A 20,898-nucleotide genomic window follows, 5' to 3' on the forward strand; every position below is an offset into this window, starting at 1 on the left:
TTTTTTGAGTTTGTTTGTGAAATTTTTTGACTTTTCTCGAGAACTTTCTTCCCAAATCTGAATTTTTGGGCTCAATTGAAATTGCAGGTTGCGTGAAGTTCTTCGGCACAAGCGGCTACTCTAAATTGTTTTTCACAAAAAGCTATGATTTTTAAAAAAAATATATGATTTTTTGACCGTTTCTTGGAAACTTTCTCGCTAACCATCTTACCAAATCTGATATCAATGGTTTACTCGAAACAACAAGTTCATGGCAGCCTAATAAGTTATGGCGTTCGAAGAAGTCAAAGTTTTGAAACTTGACCGTTTTTGGAAACTTGACTTTTCTCGAAAACTACTTTGCCAATTCTCAGGTAAAGTATTCAATCGAAAAACCCGTTTTTGAGAATTTTCTTCGCTTAAGCGGCCATGACCTATAGAGTTCTTGAAAATAAGGTTTCAACCGAAAGAACCGGTTGCGAAAATATTTCCGACTTAATTTTTTTGTAAGAAAAGTGTTATTTCTTTGGGGAAAATTCCAATATCTCACACATTTTTAGAAGTCATTTATTTTAACTGAGTTAGAACTACGATTTTGGAGAAAGTCCAATTTTTGAAGTTACCCATTTCAGCCCTTATCGGTATAAAAAATCTAAAAATATCAAATCCGCACCTCTAGCTTTAATTATCCTAAGTTATCTTTTATTGGCACATTAAAATCTTGATTCACCTTGTTTTTTAACATTTGACTTTCGACTTCCTTTTATCGACTTTTTTTTTAAAATGTTTGGTCTGTATCACAATTGGTGCGAAGCTGTGCTTCGCCTCTGTGTTATATGTTTTTTAGGCTCTTTTCCAGTTCCCCCCTTTCAAAATACCGAGTTTTATGTTTGTTTTACGTGTTATTACGGCTAAATGCGTGATGTTACGCTGTAAAGTATGAAGAAGAAATCTGTTCACAGTTGTCGATTTGTTCACCATGCCAAATTTCATGGCATTATGACTACGTTAAATAAGCTTTTCAAATTTGAATTTGAAAGGGGGGGGGGAACTGGAAAAGAGCCGTTTTTTACGTGCTCAATTGAGTGAAAAATGATTTCGGCCATCAAATTGAGGACTTGGGTTAACTAACTGCGTTCAACTTCGTTGACCGAAAAGAATATTGTCAACCATTTGTCATTAACAACAGAAATGACCTCAGTTTTCCTTGTCGCTGTGCATATAGGTTTCCTGGTCATTCAGCATATTTCGAGGATTTATTTGAGAGATCTGGGAAACTAAACGTGTTGTTTGTATTGAAGATATTCTTATTTTTATGGATAGTAAAATTCTTTTCTCAGCTTACTTTTTTTCGATAAGATTTCTCAATGTGCGAAGTTCTTGGCTCACGTGTTAAATGATGCACGTGTTCGTTAATTTCGATACATCAACTGCAACAAAGGATAGAAACTATGGCGAACAAAAGAAGATTAAAGTTTATGTTTTTAGTTGAAATGAGTTTGAATTAGGCTGAACGATATATACATTCCACCATACAACACTATTGGCCAATTCTTGCCGATTCTTGATCAAATACTCCCAGAAGACGGAAAGTAATTTGGATATATACTGCAGAGCTCAGGATAATTTAAGTTTTACCGATGGTTTAGCCTGACTCGTATCAAATTTTAGTATATTATTTCGCGTGTGTGACTGCGATCAATCGTAATTTAATGGGTCAGACACTTTCGGAACCGGTCACCACAAAAATATCGGCCACCTACGAAAATTCGCGGTTACGATGTGGATGCTCTTCCATGCAAGGATGGAGAATAAGTAAGTCAGGTTTTGACGCCTAAAATTGTTTCGAGGCTTCGTTTCTGTATTATATATATTTACATTTTAAAGTAATCAGAAGGTCAAAAGTATCATAGTAACCGAGGTTACAGTCAGTAGTCCCTTCATCATGTATCCCTTCGTTTCTGTATTATCTTGACGAATGAATGGAAGAACGGTGACTTAAACTTCGGCTCTTCTACCGTTTCTCTCTTGCCACTTTCTGTGTTTGACATTTAAGTAATGAATTTGTAATGTTTTCTAAAAGTATGTTAATGGTTTAATGGTAATTCAGTATATGTCAATTTCAAATTTCCTAATTTATTTAGTTGTTTTATGGGTGATATATTACAATAGGTGATAGGTTCAATTTCAATAGCTGGATCGCTTTTTGTTATACTTCGCCCATGATTTATAATTTTTTTCAAAAGCCAGTTTTTTCGGCAAAAGCAAAATTTAATTTTTGATTAAAATTTCATTTGGTTGGGCAGAGTAATTTATTTACAAAAACTATTGAAAATGAAATTACAATAACTGAAAATGAAAAGACTATATTATGCATTTTAGTTGTGAAATTTAATACCTGCACTATACTCAAAATTAACCACCAATTTAACATATCACCGTTTCATGTATTGCGTATTGATATGGCTAAACGCATGGGATATTCTCCCCACCCCACTTGCAAAAATTGATATTCTGACTAATTAGGCTCTTTTCCAGTTCCCCCCTTTCAAAATACCGAGTTTTATGTTTGTTTTACGTGTTATTACGGCTAAATGCGTGATGTTACGCTGTAAAGTATGAAGAAGAAATCTGTTCACAGTTGTCGATTTGTTCACCATGCCAAATTTCATGGCATTATGACTACGTTAAATAAGCTTTTCAAATTTGAATTTGAAAGGGGGGGGGGGAACTGGAAAAGAGCCGTTTTTTACGTGCTCAATTGAGTAAAAAATGATTTCGGACATCAAATTGAGGACTTGGGTTAACTAACTGCGTTCAACTTCGTTGACCGAAAAGAATATTGTCAACCATTTGTCATTAACAACAGAAATGACCTCAGTTTTCCTTGTCGCTGTGCATATAGGTTTCCTGGTCATTCAGCATATTTCGAGGATTTATTTGAGAGATCTGGGAAACTAAACGTGTTGTTTGTATTGAAGATATTCTTATTTTTATGGATAGTATAATTCTTTTCTCAGCTTACTTTTTTTCGATAAGATTTCTCAATGTGCGAAGTTCTTGGCTCACGTGTTAAATGATGCACGTGTTCGTTAATTTCGATACATCAACTGCAACAAAGGATAGAAACTATGGCGAACAAAAGAAGATTAAAGTTTATGTTTTTAGTTGAAATGAGTTTGAATTAGGCTGAACGATATATACATTCCACCTTACAACACTATTGGCCAATTCTTGCCGATTCTTGATCAAATACTCCCAGAAGACGGAAAGTAATTCGGATATATACTGCAGAGCTCAGGATAATTTAAGTTTTACCGATGGTTTAGCCTGACTCGTATCAAATTTTAGTATATTATTTCGCGTGTGTGACTGCGATCAATCGTAATTTAATGGGTCAGACACTTTCGGAACCGGTCACCACAAAAATATCGGCCACCTACGAAAATTCGCGGTTACGATGTGGATGCTCTTCCATGCAAGGATGGAGAATAAGTAAGTCAGGTTTTGACGCCTAAAATTGTTTCGAGGCTTCGTTTCTGTATTATATATATATATATATATATATTTTAAAGTAATCAGAAGGTCAAAAGTATCATAGTAACCGAGGTTACAGTCAGGAGTCCCTTCATCATGTATCCCTTCGTTTCTGTATTATATTGACGAATGAATGGAAGAACGGTGACTTAAACTTGGGCTCTTCTACCGTTTCTCTCTTGCCACTTTCTGTGTTTGACATTTAAGTAATGAATTTGTAATGTTTTCTAAAAGTATGTTAATGGTTTAATGGTAATTCAGTATATGTCAATTTCAAATTTCCTAATTTATTTAGTTGTTTTATGGGTGATATATTACAATAGGTGATAGGTTCAATTTCAATAGCTGGATCGCTTTTTGTTATACTTCGCCCATGATTTATAATTTTTTTCAAAAGCCAATTTTTTCGGCAAAAGCAAAATTTAATTTTTTTGATTAAAATTTCATTTGGTTGGGCAGAGTAAATTTATTTACAAAAACTATTGAAAATGAAATTACAATAACTGAAAATGAAAAGACTATATTATGCATTTTAGTTGTGAAATTTAATACATGCACTATACTCAAAATTAACCACCAATTTAACATATCACCGTTTCATGTATTGCGTATTGATATGGCTAAACGCATGGGATATTCTCCCCACCCCACTTGCAAAAATTGATATTCTGACTAATTAGGCTATTTGAAACATTGATCGATTCTTATGAAAGTTGACATGCGGACTACTAATTAGGCCACGACAACATATTTGGTCTTAATACCTAACCTTGTAATTTGTAACAACCCCTATTACACCATAAAATTGATGCTCATACGAGGTGGGGGGGGGTTTAAAAAGCCTAATCTTAAGCCTGGGCTCTTTTCCAGGGCTCTTTTCCTGTCCCCATTTCAAAATACCGAGTTTTTTGTTTGATTTAAGTGTTAGTACGGCTAAATGCGTGATGTTACCCTGTAAAGTATTAAGAACAAATTGTTCACAATTGTCAATTTGTTCACCACGCCAAGTTTCATTGCAATATGATAATGTTAAATAAGCTTTTAAAAATTGAATTGGAAGGGGGGACTAGAAAATAGCCTTTTCCAGTCCTCCTTTTGATGTTTTCTGAAGTTCAATATATGAAAGTTTTTTAAAATGACTTTTCATATTATAAACTGCGTTAAAACGTGACAGCGTGAATAGCTGAACAAATTTGTACAGCCTTTATAACATGCAAAATGCCGTGTGAACAATTTTTGAACAGTTTTATTTTGTAATTTTAATTTTACGAAGGGATTGGGAAATTGGAAAAGAGCCTAAGCCTGTCTGCCTTTTTAAGGTATTTTCTATTGGCTTTCCCCCCCCCCCCCACCTCACTCAAACATTATTTTTATGGTCAAACCAGTGGTTTTAGAAGGTTAATCATGAAAACCAAATATGATTGTCATGGCCTAATTAGTTTACATGTCAATTTTCATGACAATCGAACAATGTGAACAGTAACTTCAAAAGTGAAAATTTGCAGGTGGGGGGAAGGAAAAAGAGACGTTCTATTTAGCATGGCGAAAGCAAGGGTATTGCAATCGGGTACTAGACTTTGTTCCTGTAAAAATTTTGTTCACAGAACTCAATGACTCATGGGGGTAGCTTGGTTAATAATGAAATCAAATTTACCACGTGCACACTTAGCTTGGAGGTAATGAATACGCCTGGGACGGCAAAGCTCGGGAATTCGAATCTGACCAGGACCTGTTTTTTTCAATTGGTAAATGTTTCGGTTCAAGAAAAATTCGGCCTATTTGGCTGCTTATGTTTTTTCGGCTGAGTTGCCAGATCTAAAAATAGTTGACTTTTGCTATAAACAATATTCACTGTGGTTGCTTTAATTGTTTTAGCATTTTAGAAACCTAACCTAATCGAATTTTTACATCGGTTGTAATTTTACCAACTCGATTCGTTCAAGTTTTTTTTTCAAATTTTTCTGGTTTAATCGGTTTTTATATCGAATTTGGGCCCCTTATTGTTTCGTTAGATGACCGAAAAAAAGTTTACTTTGTGTTTGTGTTCTGAGGAGAAGGGAGATTCAAAATTTATAATTTTTGAACAGTTTTTTGGCATGAAGGGTTTCTGCTGAGGCGTTTTCTGCTTTTTAAAAACTGATTGATAACTTTTATTCCGATGCTAATTTTGCTTTCTATCGTCTTGGCATGTTTTTTTTTCAAAGTTATCTGCATTCGTTCTGATAATTCTAGTTGTATGTACAGTGTTAAACATCGATATTACGCTTTTAACATCGCTTTTTTGTATTATGATTTTTCGGCTTTCGATTAAGCTCTCATTTTAGTTTCCAAATTGTGTATACCGCCTTGATTCCAGTACAAATATGGCTTCGTGGATACTGTTTGGGTAATACAAAATTATTTTTTTCTCCAAGATTTTGCGGAACAATTTTGGTTGATTTTGGTTGAAGTGGCTGTCGGCTTATTTACCGAATTTTTTATTTCTGATTTTGTTCAAAAATCCTAAAGACTTTAGCTCCAAATTCATTTCTTTGAAAGCTCAAATTCAACCTCACCAAGAATTATTTTAAGAATTTAATATGTTTAAACATAAAAAAAACTTGATTTTATAATTAGTTATTTATTTTTCTAATTGTTTCTTCAACTATAACAACGTTCGAAGTCTTTCTTGATAGTTCTTGAGTGTCTTGCTGTTTTAATCTTATACTTGTATCATAAGTGGTGCAAAGCTCAGTTCCGACTCTGTCGAATTTTATTTTATTCAGTTGATTGTAATTTTACCAACTTTTTTTAAAGCTGATTTTAATTTTACCAACTTATACTATATCGGCTGAGAGTCCTCTTTTTGAGTAGTTTGAGAATCAAAAAGTTATCGATTGTTTTGAGGAGCGACTGAAATCTTTTTTGATATTTAAAATTTTTCTTAACGAAACATTTTTTTCTGAGCAACTTGTGTCTTATTTTTACCGCTCAGTGCTTTTTGCGCTCGAAATACTTGATACGCATATTTTATACGCAATTTGCATTAATGCAGTCTAAATTATAACTTGCAAAATTTGAGCTATTGGGTAATTTCAAGCTCCTGAATATTTGTCGCTCGTAAAATGTCTGTTCACATTGCCCAATGATTCTGAAAGTTGACTAGTGGACTGATTTGGCCGCGGCCAACATATTTGGTCTTGATTTTTAACCTTGTAAAACCCCTAATTACACCATAAAATTTATGATCATGCGAGTAAAGGGGTTTGGAAATTTTTGAGCCATCTGCTTTTTAAATGCCCGCTCTATTAGAATTTTTTAAAGTTGATTGTAAATTTACTAACTCCGATATCAGTATATCAGTTTTTTTTTGCTTTTTCGGCACTAAAGATTTCAACTTGTACTAGATCGGCTTAGAGGCCTCTTTTTAGTTGTTCGAGGAGCAAAAAATATCTGAATGTTTTGAGGAGCGAATGATGAGTTTTCAAATTTGTCTAATCAAACCACTTTTCTTGGCGTAACATGTGTCTGCTCAAGTTTCTTCTACTACTTTCATCTCCAGTTCTGTCGGTTCAATTCTCATGCTACGTATGTGATGTATCGCAAGTGGTGCGAAGCTTTGCTTTGCCTCTGTAAAAATTGAAACTCGATAGTGGAGGACTGTCAATTTTTTTCCGCTTTGCGTAGTGTGATAGTACGATATAACTTTTCCAACTTAAGTTGCAAATAAAGGTGTTACTTTTAATGGCACTTTTCCAATCCGTAAACTACACTAGCAGTGTTATCTGAAGTATTTTGACATTTGATTATTAATGAGCTAACACAGTTGATGCTTTTTTCATTCATCAAGTGAACCAAAAATGTTTTTTGATTCATGCTACAGTAGAATAATTAAAATCCCATTTCAGAAAATTTCCAACTCGAAATACTTTGCACGATTTATACAAGCGAAATTTTGAAATGCATAATTTATACCCAATTTGGTTTGAAATATTCTAATTTATTACATGCAAAGTATGCGTTTTTGGTCATTTTAAAGCACTTGATTCTTCGCCGCTTCCTCGCTCGTGTTCGCTCAGCTGCAGCTTTGCCTCTGTGTCTACTTTTGTAGTTTTTATTATGGCTAAACGCGTGTTTGTAAAGTAGGATGAACAAATCTGTTCAGAAGTGTTAGTTTGTTCACCATTGGAACCTGATCTAAACTACATTTGTTTATTGGATAAATTAGATATTTTACCACTGTAAAATATTTAATCTTAACCAATCATAATCCATCTAACTATCAACCCACTTATTTGTAAGTGCTGAAATTACCTGTAATTTCAGCACCAGAGAGATTTGAATTTAACTTAAAAATTAGTTACCTCTCCAAGAGAACTTCAGCAGTTGCAATAAGCCAGTATACTCTACATCTATTGAGCCTAGCAGAGACTAGTTAAACACCCTGAGACTAGTAGATATAAGAGTAAGATTAGGATCGGTATTAGACTAAGAAGTTGCTCGAATCTATCCGGCCGAAAATAAGATAGCGTGACGAGCAGACGGTGTACCCTATCCGAAATTACTCTATGAGTTAACCTAAAGGACCTAACTCATCTGGCGCGACCATAAGTCTCGAATAAGACCTTAATAGCTTAGAATTAACCAAATATAGATTAGAAAATAGACAAAACATTTTCAAAATGTTACACGATAATAACTTAATTGAAATGTCTCTACGACTCAATAGATCAGAGCCGATATTCCGTACAATACTATAACTACCCGGTATTGGAAGAAGACCTCGGACAAGAGACGACATACGACTACGTAGAAACTTACCATTTAGTTTCATGGTTGTACGGCAAAAGCCAACACAAACTCTTATATTTAGAATCTTATTAGCAATGAATTTAGATTTTCATTTGCAACATAAAATTTTGAAGTAAATCTTCATAATCATTTCAGGCGCTAAACAAAATTACTAATGTACAATAACGATTGATAAAAAGATCTCAGATCGTTCCCTCAGTTTCTGCAGTATAATATAAAACATATTTGAAAAATATATATTAAAAAATAAAAATTAGTAGCATGACAATTAATAGTTAGTAATTATAAAGCATCCTGTTGTTCCAGCTTCATCACCTAAACATAACAGCAATCATAAGCCAGCTAACATCATTAAAAACTAAAACTTTTTACCAAATAAATTTAAATCATTTTAAACTTAAATTTACTTAATTTTAAACTAGATCATCAAGGCTTATCCTTGGATCTCAATAAATTTTCTATCTCATTAATTTTAAATTCTGATCATCAAGGCTTATCCTTGGATCAAAAAGAACAATTTTGTTCTCCCCCACCCACTTATTTAGTGTCTAACGACCTCAAACGTCGATTCACTACCCAACCTTTTCAAAAGACCCAGGACTAATAGAAATTTTTCAATAAAACTAACCATTCAAATTAGGCTAAACAGTGAAGAACTTCGGTTATTCATCCTTCACTTGAACCCTCTTCTTACCAGACCCAGGATAGATCTTAGACTTAGTAAGTTTAAAATTATCTAATGAACTACTTGCGTTCTAATTATACCGGAACCTTGTGGATCGATTTACTATTCTCCAACCCTTGAACACAATCACTACCCCTAAGTAAGATTAAGTAAGTTAACAACCTTAACTTAGACTAGCCACGAGAAAGTAAAAATCATTCTCCGGAATTGATATACTTTTCTCTCCAACCCTGAATAAAAAGACCCAGGTTAAGCTAAGCAAAAAATCGTAAGGACTAACAGTCTAGGAAAATAAAAAAATCACTAATAACTTCTTGCATCCCTCATCCTAAACATTATGTCATTCAAAAATTTAGGAAACAATTAAACAATCGTTTTACACAATTGTGAAATAGACAACCAAAAATACGATCTTGTAATAACCCCACATACACAAACAGTTGGATACATTCGAACAAAACGACAAACAATAAGAAGAAAGATTATAAGCAAACAAAGACATCAGACGAAAAAGATATTCGAAAAAATAGAAACGCATTTTCCGAATCAGAAGCCAGCAGTTTAGACGAACTCGAACTATACAAATTAAAAGAATCAATAAATACAAATTGCCCCATCCATGATCAATTATATTTTTCCGATTCAGAAACAACTTCAAACTCATCAAAAAGAGGAAAAAGAAGAATAAAAAAGCAATATAAACACAAACCAGTACACCTATATAATTGGAATCAACCAATTAGACATATTGATTATTATATATTAACAGTCATCAAACGAAAAATGAGCCACACTCAAAGTGACGAAAGTCCAGATGAAGAAGCAGTTTTTCCCTTTCTTATAGATTCACTCGATGATAGAGGACAAACACGATTTTGTAAAAACTTACTCGTAAATTTGTTTGAACCAGGAATCAGTCCATGTAAAGCAGAATTCCCGGATGTAAAAATCAAAAGACAAATTATAAAACATTATTTGAAAGACATATGTAATCTAACGCAACAATACGGAATCTACACCATAGAATTCAGCACACCACGAACAACTCATAACAAATATGTAATTCAAACAGACGATATTGATTTAGAATTTTCAAAAGTATTCATAGAATATATCAAAAGCATACAATATCATAATTCACAAAGAGCAAATTCCATATTCACTAACGAACTTTTTGCAATATGCAATAATATATAGTTATATAACTATATTAGAAAAAACAGAAGTTCAAAGCATATCACCAACCGAAACATCCAAACATACAAAAGTAAGAAATGAAATCACAGTATTTTCAACATTTTTACTTATAATCCGCGAAAATTTCCTTAATAATGATGTTTCACAAAAAACTAAACTTGATTTGCAAAAAATTGGTTTATAAAAGATTATTTTACACACAACCTAGATTTAATTTCACAAGCAAGAAAAAATTTCAGACCTCAAAATACCAATGACGACACTGTCATTGCAGAACAATCAGATTACGTTTGGGACCCTGAATGGTCTCATCCAACATTTATAAATATTCCACAAGATATTTCACCTATAAATATTTTCAGTTTTGTCACCTTAAAAAATGAAATTCTAGCTTTTCTAGGATGGCCCTATTACATCTTAGAAAAATCAACTATCTTATACGCCATGTTTAATTTTATAGGATTTCTTTTCTCACTCTTAAAAGGAATCTATAACACATGCGCTATACACACACAAGTAAACAGACAAGCAAGTGTAGCTTTTATACTATTTGCAGGATTTTTTGGAATTTTTTCATCATCAATAAACAAAATACTTCTAGATGCACAAATAAAAGAATATAACACGAAAATATCCACAAGACAAAACACATACGACGAAGAACATAATAATATAGAAATAACACCTACCGCACCACAGTTGCCACCCTTTCCACAAAACCATCCATTATCATTAGTTCCCCGTAATTTCCGAAACCTAGCAATCACAAATAAGCCAAATTCTAGACCAAAAACAACACAACATCCCATCCAACATATAATGACACATCAATTAAAAAATGATAATACATATGAACAAATTATAGAACAACCTCACACCATCACTTTTCAACCTCAAAATAATCATTTTTTAAGCCCACGATGAACCGACAACTTGGATCCCTCCATCGCTCAAATTCCCACCCAGCCAACCTCCAAACTCAAATACCAATAATCCCACTTTTTGCTGTCCCACCACCCGATTTTCCAATTATTAATATGCCATCAAGCACGAATTCGGATACTAACTCAGATATTTCAGTTTTTCATACTATCTCCGAACTATCTCCCTCTACCTATACCCAGACAAACTCCTCAATTTTTTCATCCAGACAAACTCCTCAATTTAATAATTCCCCAGATACCACCCAAATTTCCCAAGAGCTTGATAATTTTATTACTTTACAACAACAATTAATACTCCCCAACACCCTTACAATACATCAATTATCATCCACAATAACATCCTCAAATCCACCTACCCCCACACCCTCCTCAGCTTACACTCCATCATTAGCACAATCATCCACATCCACCGAAACACCTACCAGTACTCACCGAGCTTATCGCACTTTTCAACGAAAATTTCCAAATCACCCATTCCCAACCAAACCCGGAACAGCCCGCGAATATATTAATCACCCGGAACACACCAACACGAAAAATTTTCTTGAAATCACCTTACCCTCATTTCCGCAATATACATTAAATACACCTACCAATACTAACGACACACGCAATTTTGTTGATGAGCACGTTTTAATGCCAACACTTCATTGGACAGCTTATTATAATTATACTAACCCCCTCTGCCTACCATTAGCTAATACTAATGAAAGTTTCGAGAAGACCAAAAACATGTTATATAGACTCACCACAACACTAACACCTCGACAATTTACTTACGTTGGATATAAAAAATTATTAAAAACATTCAGCGCACCCCGAGCTAACGATTTTGCAATAGAATACTACGATCATAATATCATCCGTCCTAATCAAGATCAATTTTTAGATGAAGACTGCTTCGCAAACCCGCAACTAACAGAAAAATGTTTCATTAAAACATCATACGTATTTACATGGTTTATAAAAGATATTTACATGGTTTATAAAAGATTTTACAAACGTATTTACATGGTTTATAAAAGATTATCTTACACACAACCTAGATTTAATTTCACAAGCAAGAAAAAATTTCAGACCTCAAAATACCAATGACGACACTGTCATTGCAGAACAATCAGATTACGTTTGGGACCCTGAATGGTCTCATCCAACATTTATAAATATTCCACAAGATATTTCACCTATAAATATTTTCAGTTTTGTCACCTTAAAAAATGAAATTCTAGCTTTTCTAGGATGGCCCTATTACATCTTAGAAAAATCAACTATCTTATACGCCATGTTTAATTTTAAAGGATTTCTTTTCTCACTCTTAAAAGGAATCTATAACACATGCGCTATACACACACAAGTAAACAGACAAGCAAGTGTAGCTTTTATACTATTTGCAGGATTTTTTGGAATTTTTTCATCATCAATAAACAAAATACTTCTAGATGCACAAATAAAAGAATATAACACGAAAATATCCACAAGACAAAACACATACGACGAAGAACATAATAATATAGAAATAACACCTACCGCACCACAGTTGCCACCCTTACCACAAAACCATCCATTATCATTAGTTCCCCGTAATTTCCGAAACCTAGCAATCACAAATAATCCAAATTCTAGACAAAAAACAACACAACATCCCATCCAACATATAATGACACATCATTTAAAAAATGATAATAAATATGAACAAATTATAGAACAACCTCACACCACCACTTTTCAACCTCAAAATAATCATTTTTTTAGCCCACGATGAACCGACAACTTGGATACCTCCATCGCTCAAATTCCCACCCAGCCAACCTCCAAACTCAAATACCAATAATCCCACTTTTTGCTTTCCCACCACCCGATTTTCCAATTATTAATATGCCATCAAGCACGAATTCGGATACTAACTCAGATATTTCAGTTTTTCATACTATCTCCGAACTATCTCCCTCTACCTATACCCAGACAAACTCCTCAATTTTTTCAAAACCCCCTTTTCAACCCACCCCATCCAGTCATCCACTCCCATCCGTTTCCACTCCTTCTTATGCTTCCCAAGTAACCCGAACCTATTCTCCACTTCATTCCGACAGATCATTTAATAATTCCCCAGGTACCACCCAAATTTCCCAAGAGCTTGATAATTTTATTACTTTACAATAACAATTAATACTCCCCAACACCCTTACAATACATCAATTATCATCCACAATAACATCCTCAAATCCACCTACCCCCACACCCTCCTCAGCTTACACTCCATCATTAGCACAATCATCCACATCCACCGAAACACCTACCAGTACTCACCGAGCTTATCGCACTTTTCAACGAAAATTTCCAAATCACCCATTCCCAACCAAACCCGGAACAGCCCGCGAATATATTAATCACCCGGAACACACCAACACGAAAAATTTTCTTGAAATCACCTTACCCTCATTTCCGCAATATACATTAAATACACCTACCAATACTAACGACACACGCAATTTTGTTGATGAGCACGTTTTAATGCCAACACTTCATTGGACAGCTTATTATAATTATACTAACCCCCTCTGCCTACCATTAGCTAATACTAATGAAAGTTTCGAGAAGACCAAAAACATGTTATATAGACTCACCACAACACTAACACCTCGACAATTTACTTACGTTGGATATAAAAAATTATTAAAAACATTCAGCGCACCCCGAGCTAACGATTTTGCAATAGAATACTACGATCATAATATCATCCGTCCTAATCAAGATCAATTTTTAGATGAAGACTGCTTCGCAAACCCGCAACTAACAGAAAAATGTTTCATTAAAACATCATACGTATTTACATGGTTTATAAAAGATATTTACATGGTTTATAAAAGATTTTACAAACGTATTTACATGGTTTATAAAAGATTATTTTGCACACAACCTAGATTTAATTTCACAAGCAAGAAAAAATTTCAGACCTCAAAATACCAATGACGACACTGTCATTGCAGAACAATCAGATTACGTTTGGGACCCTGAATGGTCTCATCCAACATTTATAAATATTCCACAAGATATTTCACCTATAAATATTTTCAGTTTTGTCACCTTAAAAAATGAAATTCTAGCTTTTCTAGGATGGCCCTATTACATCTTAGAAAAATCAACTATCTTATACGCCATGTTTAATTTTATAGGATTTCTTTTCTCACTCTTAAAAGGAATCTATAACACATGCGCTAAACACACACAAGTAAACAGACAAGCAAGTGTAGCTTTTATACTATTTGCAGGATTTTTTGGAATTTTTTCATCATCAATAAACAAAATACTTCTAGATGCACAAATAAAAGAATATAACACGAAAATATCCACAAGACAAAACACATACGACGAAGAACATAATAATATAGAAATAACACCTACCGCACCACAGTTGCCACCCTTACCACAAAACCATCCATTATCATTAGTTACCCGTAATTTCCGAAACCTAGCAATCACAAATAAGCCAAATTCTAGACCAAAAACAACACAACATCCCATCCAACATATAATGACACATCAATTAAAAAATGATAATACATATGAACAAATTATAGAACAACCTCACACCACCACTTTTCAACCTCAAAATAATCATTTTTTAAGCCCACGATGAACCGACAACTTGGATCCCTCCATCGCTCAAATTCCCACCCAGCCAACCTCCAAACTCAAATACCAATAATCCCACTTTTTGCTGTCCCACCACCCGATTTTCCAATTATTAATATGCCATCAAGCACGAATTCGGATACTAACTCAGATATTTCAGTTTTTCATACTATCTCCGAACTATCTCCCTCTACCTATACCCAGACAAACTCCTCAATTTTTTCACCCAGACAAACTCCTCAATTTAATAATTCCCCAGATACCACCCAAATTTCCCAAGAGCTTGATAATTTTATTACTTTACAACAACAATTAATACTCCCCAACACCCTTACAATACATCAATTATCATCATCGTTTTCAGTTTCTTAAATCAAAATACACGTCACCATTTTTACTTAATTTTACATTTGCATTAAAGATACTAACCTCCACGGCATCCTCCGCAACTTTGACCCAGTACCCAAATGTATATATTCTGTCCCATCACAAAGACCTTCAATGCTGAAGAATCACGACCCTTCCTTATCCCGCATGAATTTATCCAACCTATTGAAATACCCATATTAGAATCCATTCACAATACTAAATATAATCATAAAATATATAACCTCATCCAAAACACACCTTACGAGTTCGCAGTAGGCACAGAAGAACTAAACACCATCAAGGCACTTCAATTGCTTTGGCCACTGCTACAAACTAAAAATATCATACGCATACTAGCCAAATTACTAACAACATCAGACATGATTCACGACATCTTTCCCCACGGCTTTTTCCCAGAAGATTAAGGTAAATATAAATTAAAATACTTTTAACTAATAAATTTAAAATTGTACTAACCATTTTCTATCAATGTTTGATTTATTCTTTTAGTCTTCACACCACAATCATCTACAAAACAGAAAATAAAAATACAAACTTGTTAAATTATCTTAAAACTGATTAATTTCTTGCACTAAATAATGTAGTAAAATTCATACCAAATGTAGTAATTTTATTTATAAATTATTTCCCCGTCAAGCAGTAAACTTGAAATACGATGAAAATTTATAATTTTAAATTTCCCCAAAACGCAGTAAAATTCAAATTCTATGCAACAAGTTGATAAAATGAGAAAGCAGTACTAACCTTTTCAATATTTTCATTCATTCGCACAAGAATTCTATCCAAACTCGCACAGCTCGCCCACGAAGAATTGTTTAAATAATGATTTTAAGTTTCAAGCTTTCACTATCAACAACTCTAACACACGATAACAAGTTTCAAACTTTCCTTTAACCCGGTTGGAAAGGAATTATACACTAAACCAAACTAACCAAAGCAGCTTACTAAACACCACAAATCATAAAATAACAGCATGACTAAGAAAAGAAAACCAACGGTACCCAAACCGGATTAACCCAGTTTAAAACTGGATAATTTATTCTTTTGAAGACTATTATAAAGTCTCAGAAAGAAATAATAAAACACAAAAAAAAGTCGCAAGACAAACCCAAACCAAAGACAGTTTGATTTTTGAAAAAAGGACACAACCAAAGTATTATAAGAAAGACAAAAAAAAACAAACATAAAACGTTATCACATAAAAGGACCTCTAAAAGAAACAGCATGCAATCATACTCCCACTCCTGGCCTAACCCACAAGAGAAGGACGTCCTGAGCATGCTTATAGCCGGCCTAACCCACCGCGCTACACCCACGCTTTGTGACCACACTTGAATTTTTAATAAGAGGTACTCAAGGGTGAGTAACTCTTCAAAATAACTGAACTTAAACAAAACGCTTTTGTGAAATCGACTAACTAAGTTCATGATTAAAAAACCAAATTAACATTTAACCAATTTATAAAATGTAAATCATACTTTGCAGTATATAGATCATACACAACAACAAAGACGAACATCCGAAGACCAGATGATCCCATCACATTCGAACAAAAGAATGGCTGAACAACCGACATGCCGTCCACAATCACGACTCAAAGGATTTAAAGTACGACTTGACTTCGCAGAAAAGGACTTCATTGAACTAGACCAATGACCACCTCGATGCTCAAGTATACGTACAGATCCGAGTTACAAGGCATCCCTTCCAAACACGATCTTCATGCCATTCCCAGACGAGGCTGCACACAAAACAGTTCTCCGCTAATACAGAAAAACCTGACATAGCAAACCATTTTGAAATCGGATTGATTTCATTGGGGATCACAGCCGTTGCCGAATGACGGAATAACAATTTCCTATCCCTGATTCCAGCGTCCTGGAACGATCTTCTTCAAGAGGACCCGGATAAGAAAATGATATTCGCCAAATACCAACGTTCATCATCCATCCTTCAATTGCAAAGAAGAAAGATAGTTCAAAAAAACTCTATAAACCCCGGATGGGTGGAACCTGATCTAAACTACAGTTTATTATTGGATAAATTAGATATTTTACCACTGTAAAATATTTAATATTAACCAATCATAATCCATCTAACTAACAACCCACTTATTTGTAAGTGCTGAAATTACTTGTAATTTTAGCACCAGAGAGATTTGAATTCAACTTAAAAATTAGTTACCTCTCCAAGAGAACTTCAGCAGTTGCAATAAGCCAGTATACTCTAGATCTATTGAGCCTAGCAGAGACTAGTTAAACACACCGAGACTAGTAGATATAAGAGTAAGATAAGGATCGGTATTAGACTAAGAAGTTGCACGAATCTAGCCGGCCGAAATTAAGATAGCGTGACGAGCAGACGGTGTACCCTATCCGAAATTACTCTATGAGTTAACCTAAAGGACCTAACTCACCATGCCGATGTTCCTTCAATTATAACATTGTTTTTTTTAATTGAAATTCGAAGTAGGGTGCAAGTGGAAAAGAGCCGATTTTTGTAAGTGGTCCACTTTACCTTCTCCTCACTACTGGACTGGTACCCCACCTTTGGTTTTCTGTTCATATTTAAAATTTTTCTGTTCATGTTTCTGTTCATGTTTTCTATTCATGTCGTGAACATTTGTGGCTCATTTTCCTTCTTCCACCTCACAGAAGCGTCAGTTGTATGATTATACAGAGCTGAGTATACAGATCAAATCTGTTTATTTTGGCCTAATTATCCGCATGCGAAATTTTTCAACAATTGGAGGCTCTTTTACCGTTTCCCATTACATGCCGTTTTCTGTGTTTTTAACTTCTGTGTTTTAGTTTAACTTATGTCCGAATTTTTATGAAAATCTACACGTGGCTGCATTACATACAATTTGTTCTCATATACGCAACGTAAAATTAATGATAACTGTTAAATTGATGAACAAACATGGCATATTGAGGCTAGAATATCCGGTTGCTGTGCAAGTAGCACTGAAAGTTCCGACCTCACAAAATTACACTTGCGAGAGCAAGTGTATTGTTATCGGGGACTAGACTTTTTCCTATAAACAATTTTTCAAACAAATCTAGGTGAAAATATACTTGCTTTCTTATTCAACCTTAACAAACTGCAGGCTCCTTTCCTCTTGATTTTCCTCTCTGCTTACTAAGGTCTGTGGTCCGGACTTTCCTTTAACTGCTTATTTTTGTGGGCCTCATTTCCAAAGCATTCTTTTTTTCTGATTTAAACAATTTTATACGCTTGCGATTAGCAAGCGTTATCAAACTGGAGTAAAAAACTTTTTTCCAGTTAAGAACTAGTGTAACAAAATCAGTTAAATAACTTGCTGACTATGCAGCTGACTTCTTTTCACTTCTCTTCTTTTCTTCTTTTAACATTTTGAAGGTTGCTTCCCTCTTGTTCTGGAGGTAAAGCAGTTGCCTTTGTACCTTAAGGTCTGGGGTGCGAGTCGAGGCCGGACATTGTTTTATTCAGTATCAAGGAAATTGAAGAAAAAAAATCGGAGAAAAATAATTGTTGGTTTTTCGTTAGTTTGCTCAATTTTTGTCGGCTAAATTGCCACAATAGATTATGCTTGTGCTGTAGACAATGTTCATTGTAGTTGCTAGTGCAAGTGTTGTTCATTCTAATTTAAGTGTGGGGAATTGAAAGATTTAAAAGAATTTTATCAAATCGTTTTTTTTCCGGTTCAGTTGGTGTTTGCTCTAAAGATAATCGGCTTATATGCCATATCATTTTTCTTGTGCTGTAAACAACTTTCATTTTAGTTGCAAGTGCAAGTGTTGTCCATTGTTGTTTAGGGTAGGACTTCAATTTTTTTTATAGAATCATTTTTTTAGGCTCAACTAGTGTCTGCTCAAAGGTTGTCGGCTTTGTTTCTTTTCGTAATTTTTGTTCCGTTGTTGCTGATTTAAAATTCAAGTGTCCGGCATGTTTTCCTAGAATTAACTATTGAGACATATGAAAGTTTACATGACCTAGTTTTTTTTTCAAAAGTTTTCATTTTTCCTACTTATTAGATATTTTTTTTCTATGGTTGTGTTGTATCGCAAGCAAGGCTGCGCAAAAATTAATTTTGAAGTGAAAAATTAAATTTCAGCGAAAAATCAATTAACGGAAATGGAGAAAACTAAAAATCCATTAATGGCCATTTTGACCATTAATGGCGTTCAGTTCGATTGTGTCTCAGTTTTCTTCTTGAAGAGCGTCATTGACGGTTTCAATATTCCACATTGAGAAAGAGCTGTTCTTCGAGATGTAAAGGGGTTATTGATTGCCGCAGGTCACCCAGAGAATACCCAGCTGCGCTGAAAAATCTTTCAATACGATTCGAGGTCGGCTCCAAAAATTTGCAACTTTGTTTGCTCCTTTGTTTGCTCACTTTGTTTGCTCACTTTGTTTGGATTTCCACTTTACACCGCACAAAACATTTTTCTCTGAAATAACGGAAATGGCCTTTAATTTTTCGAATTAAAAATCCATTAATGCCATTTTTACTATTAAAAAATCCATTAATGGCCATCCATTAATGGCCGTTAATCTCCCCCCCTCCCCCATTAATTTTTGAACAGCCTTGATCGCAAGTGGTGCGAAGCTCAGCTTCGCCTCTGTGTACTATTATTGACAGTCGTCCTGTTTTTTATTACTTCACTTACTCGAATGCAAGTTTTTTTTTTATTATTATTTCTTCGACTTCTGGTTTATCGGCTGGCTCTTTGTCAATTCCCCCATCTGCGATATATGCTCCGAATCGCCTATGTGTAAAAAAGTTGTCACCAAGTTGATATTACACTTGATGCCTATTATCCCGCGGTGGCGGGAGGTTAGTGGTGGGGTGAAAAAGAGCTTACCTCCAGATAAGAGTTATAGGAAGAAAAAAAATATTTAAGAGCCGAAGTTGGATAAATGAGAGTCAAATACGATAATAGGATTTTTTTTCTCCCCGCTAGGCGAGATGAAATTTAATTAGTTTATTTAGATGTTCACATCTGGGATTTTTCTTACCGTTAATCTTCCCAACAGATATAAACATGACAAATATAAGATAAAGTCAGTGTTTAGCACATCGCTCATTTTATTAATGTTTTTTATCGTCTTTAATTGTCCCTCAGCTGTTGAGGTAACAGCATAGTTTATTTAGTAGTTGCTTGTGATATGTGCCTTTGGTGCACTTTAAAGAGTTCTTGTGAGTTTTTTTATTGCCAAAAATGTTTCGGTAGATTTTCGCGCTAGAAGGTTGGCTTTTTTCAATTATTTTTTGTACGTGTTATATGGGAGTGATTGAACAATTTCATGAAATCTAAAAAAAATTCAAGTAAGATTTTTTTTAAATTTTAAGATGGTTTAACAATTTTGGTCTAAGCCTTTCTTTCTTTTGGACTGGCATATTTTGTCATATTTTTCTTTTAGATGTAATTGGTTTCATGAGTTTTTGCACATTTTTGGTATATTTTTAATAGTTTTCCATCAACTGAGTTTTTTTGGCAACATGTTCTGTTTTTGTTGGTCACTATTTTGGAAACATGTTTTTGCCTTTGTTGGTCATTATTTTGTTTTCCAGTACGGTTGTTTGACCCAAAAATTTATCGTATGAGTTATTTTCGTAGACTGCGCATGTTTTCTTGTTGGTGTCGCTTATTAAGAAGGTCGTTTAAAGAAAGTCGTTTATTAAGAAGGTCGTTTATTAAAGGTCTTATAAAGAAGGTAGTTTATTAAGCGTCGATTAACTTAGTTCAGACTCTTATA

The 20,898-nt window shown here is 34.2% G+C and overlaps 3 protein-coding genes across 3 annotated transcripts in view; 2 read left to right on the forward strand and 1 right to left on the reverse strand.

Annotated features, from left to right (window-relative positions):
- LOC134842342 (RNA demethylase ALKBH5-like) overlaps positions 1-20,898 on the forward strand; it is a 149,231-nt gene that overhangs the window by 95,466 nt on the left and 32,867 nt on the right. The window lies entirely within an intron of this gene.
- Positions 1-20,898, reverse strand: part of LOC134842343 (proteasome subunit alpha type-1-like) — a 359,095-nt gene that overhangs the window by 72,021 nt on the left and 266,176 nt on the right. The gene's annotated exons all lie outside the window — the stretch shown is intronic.
- LOC134841467 (probable protein phosphatase 2C T23F11.1) overlaps positions 3,151-20,898 on the forward strand; it is a 28,702-nt gene continuing 10,954 nt past the window's right edge. The window contains exon 1 of the mRNA XM_063857475.1: positions 3,151-3,474. Within this exon, the coding sequence (XP_063713545.1) occupies positions 3,372-3,474 (103 nt within the window). The 5' untranslated portion in view covers positions 3,151-3,371. The remainder of the gene's footprint in view (positions 3,475-20,898) is intronic.

This window comes from Symsagittifera roscoffensis, chromosome 3, assembly GCF_963678635.1.
Source record: "Symsagittifera roscoffensis chromosome 3, txSymRosc1.1, whole genome shotgun sequence".
NCBI lineage: Eukaryota > Metazoa > Xenacoelomorpha > Acoela > Convolutidae > Symsagittifera > Symsagittifera roscoffensis.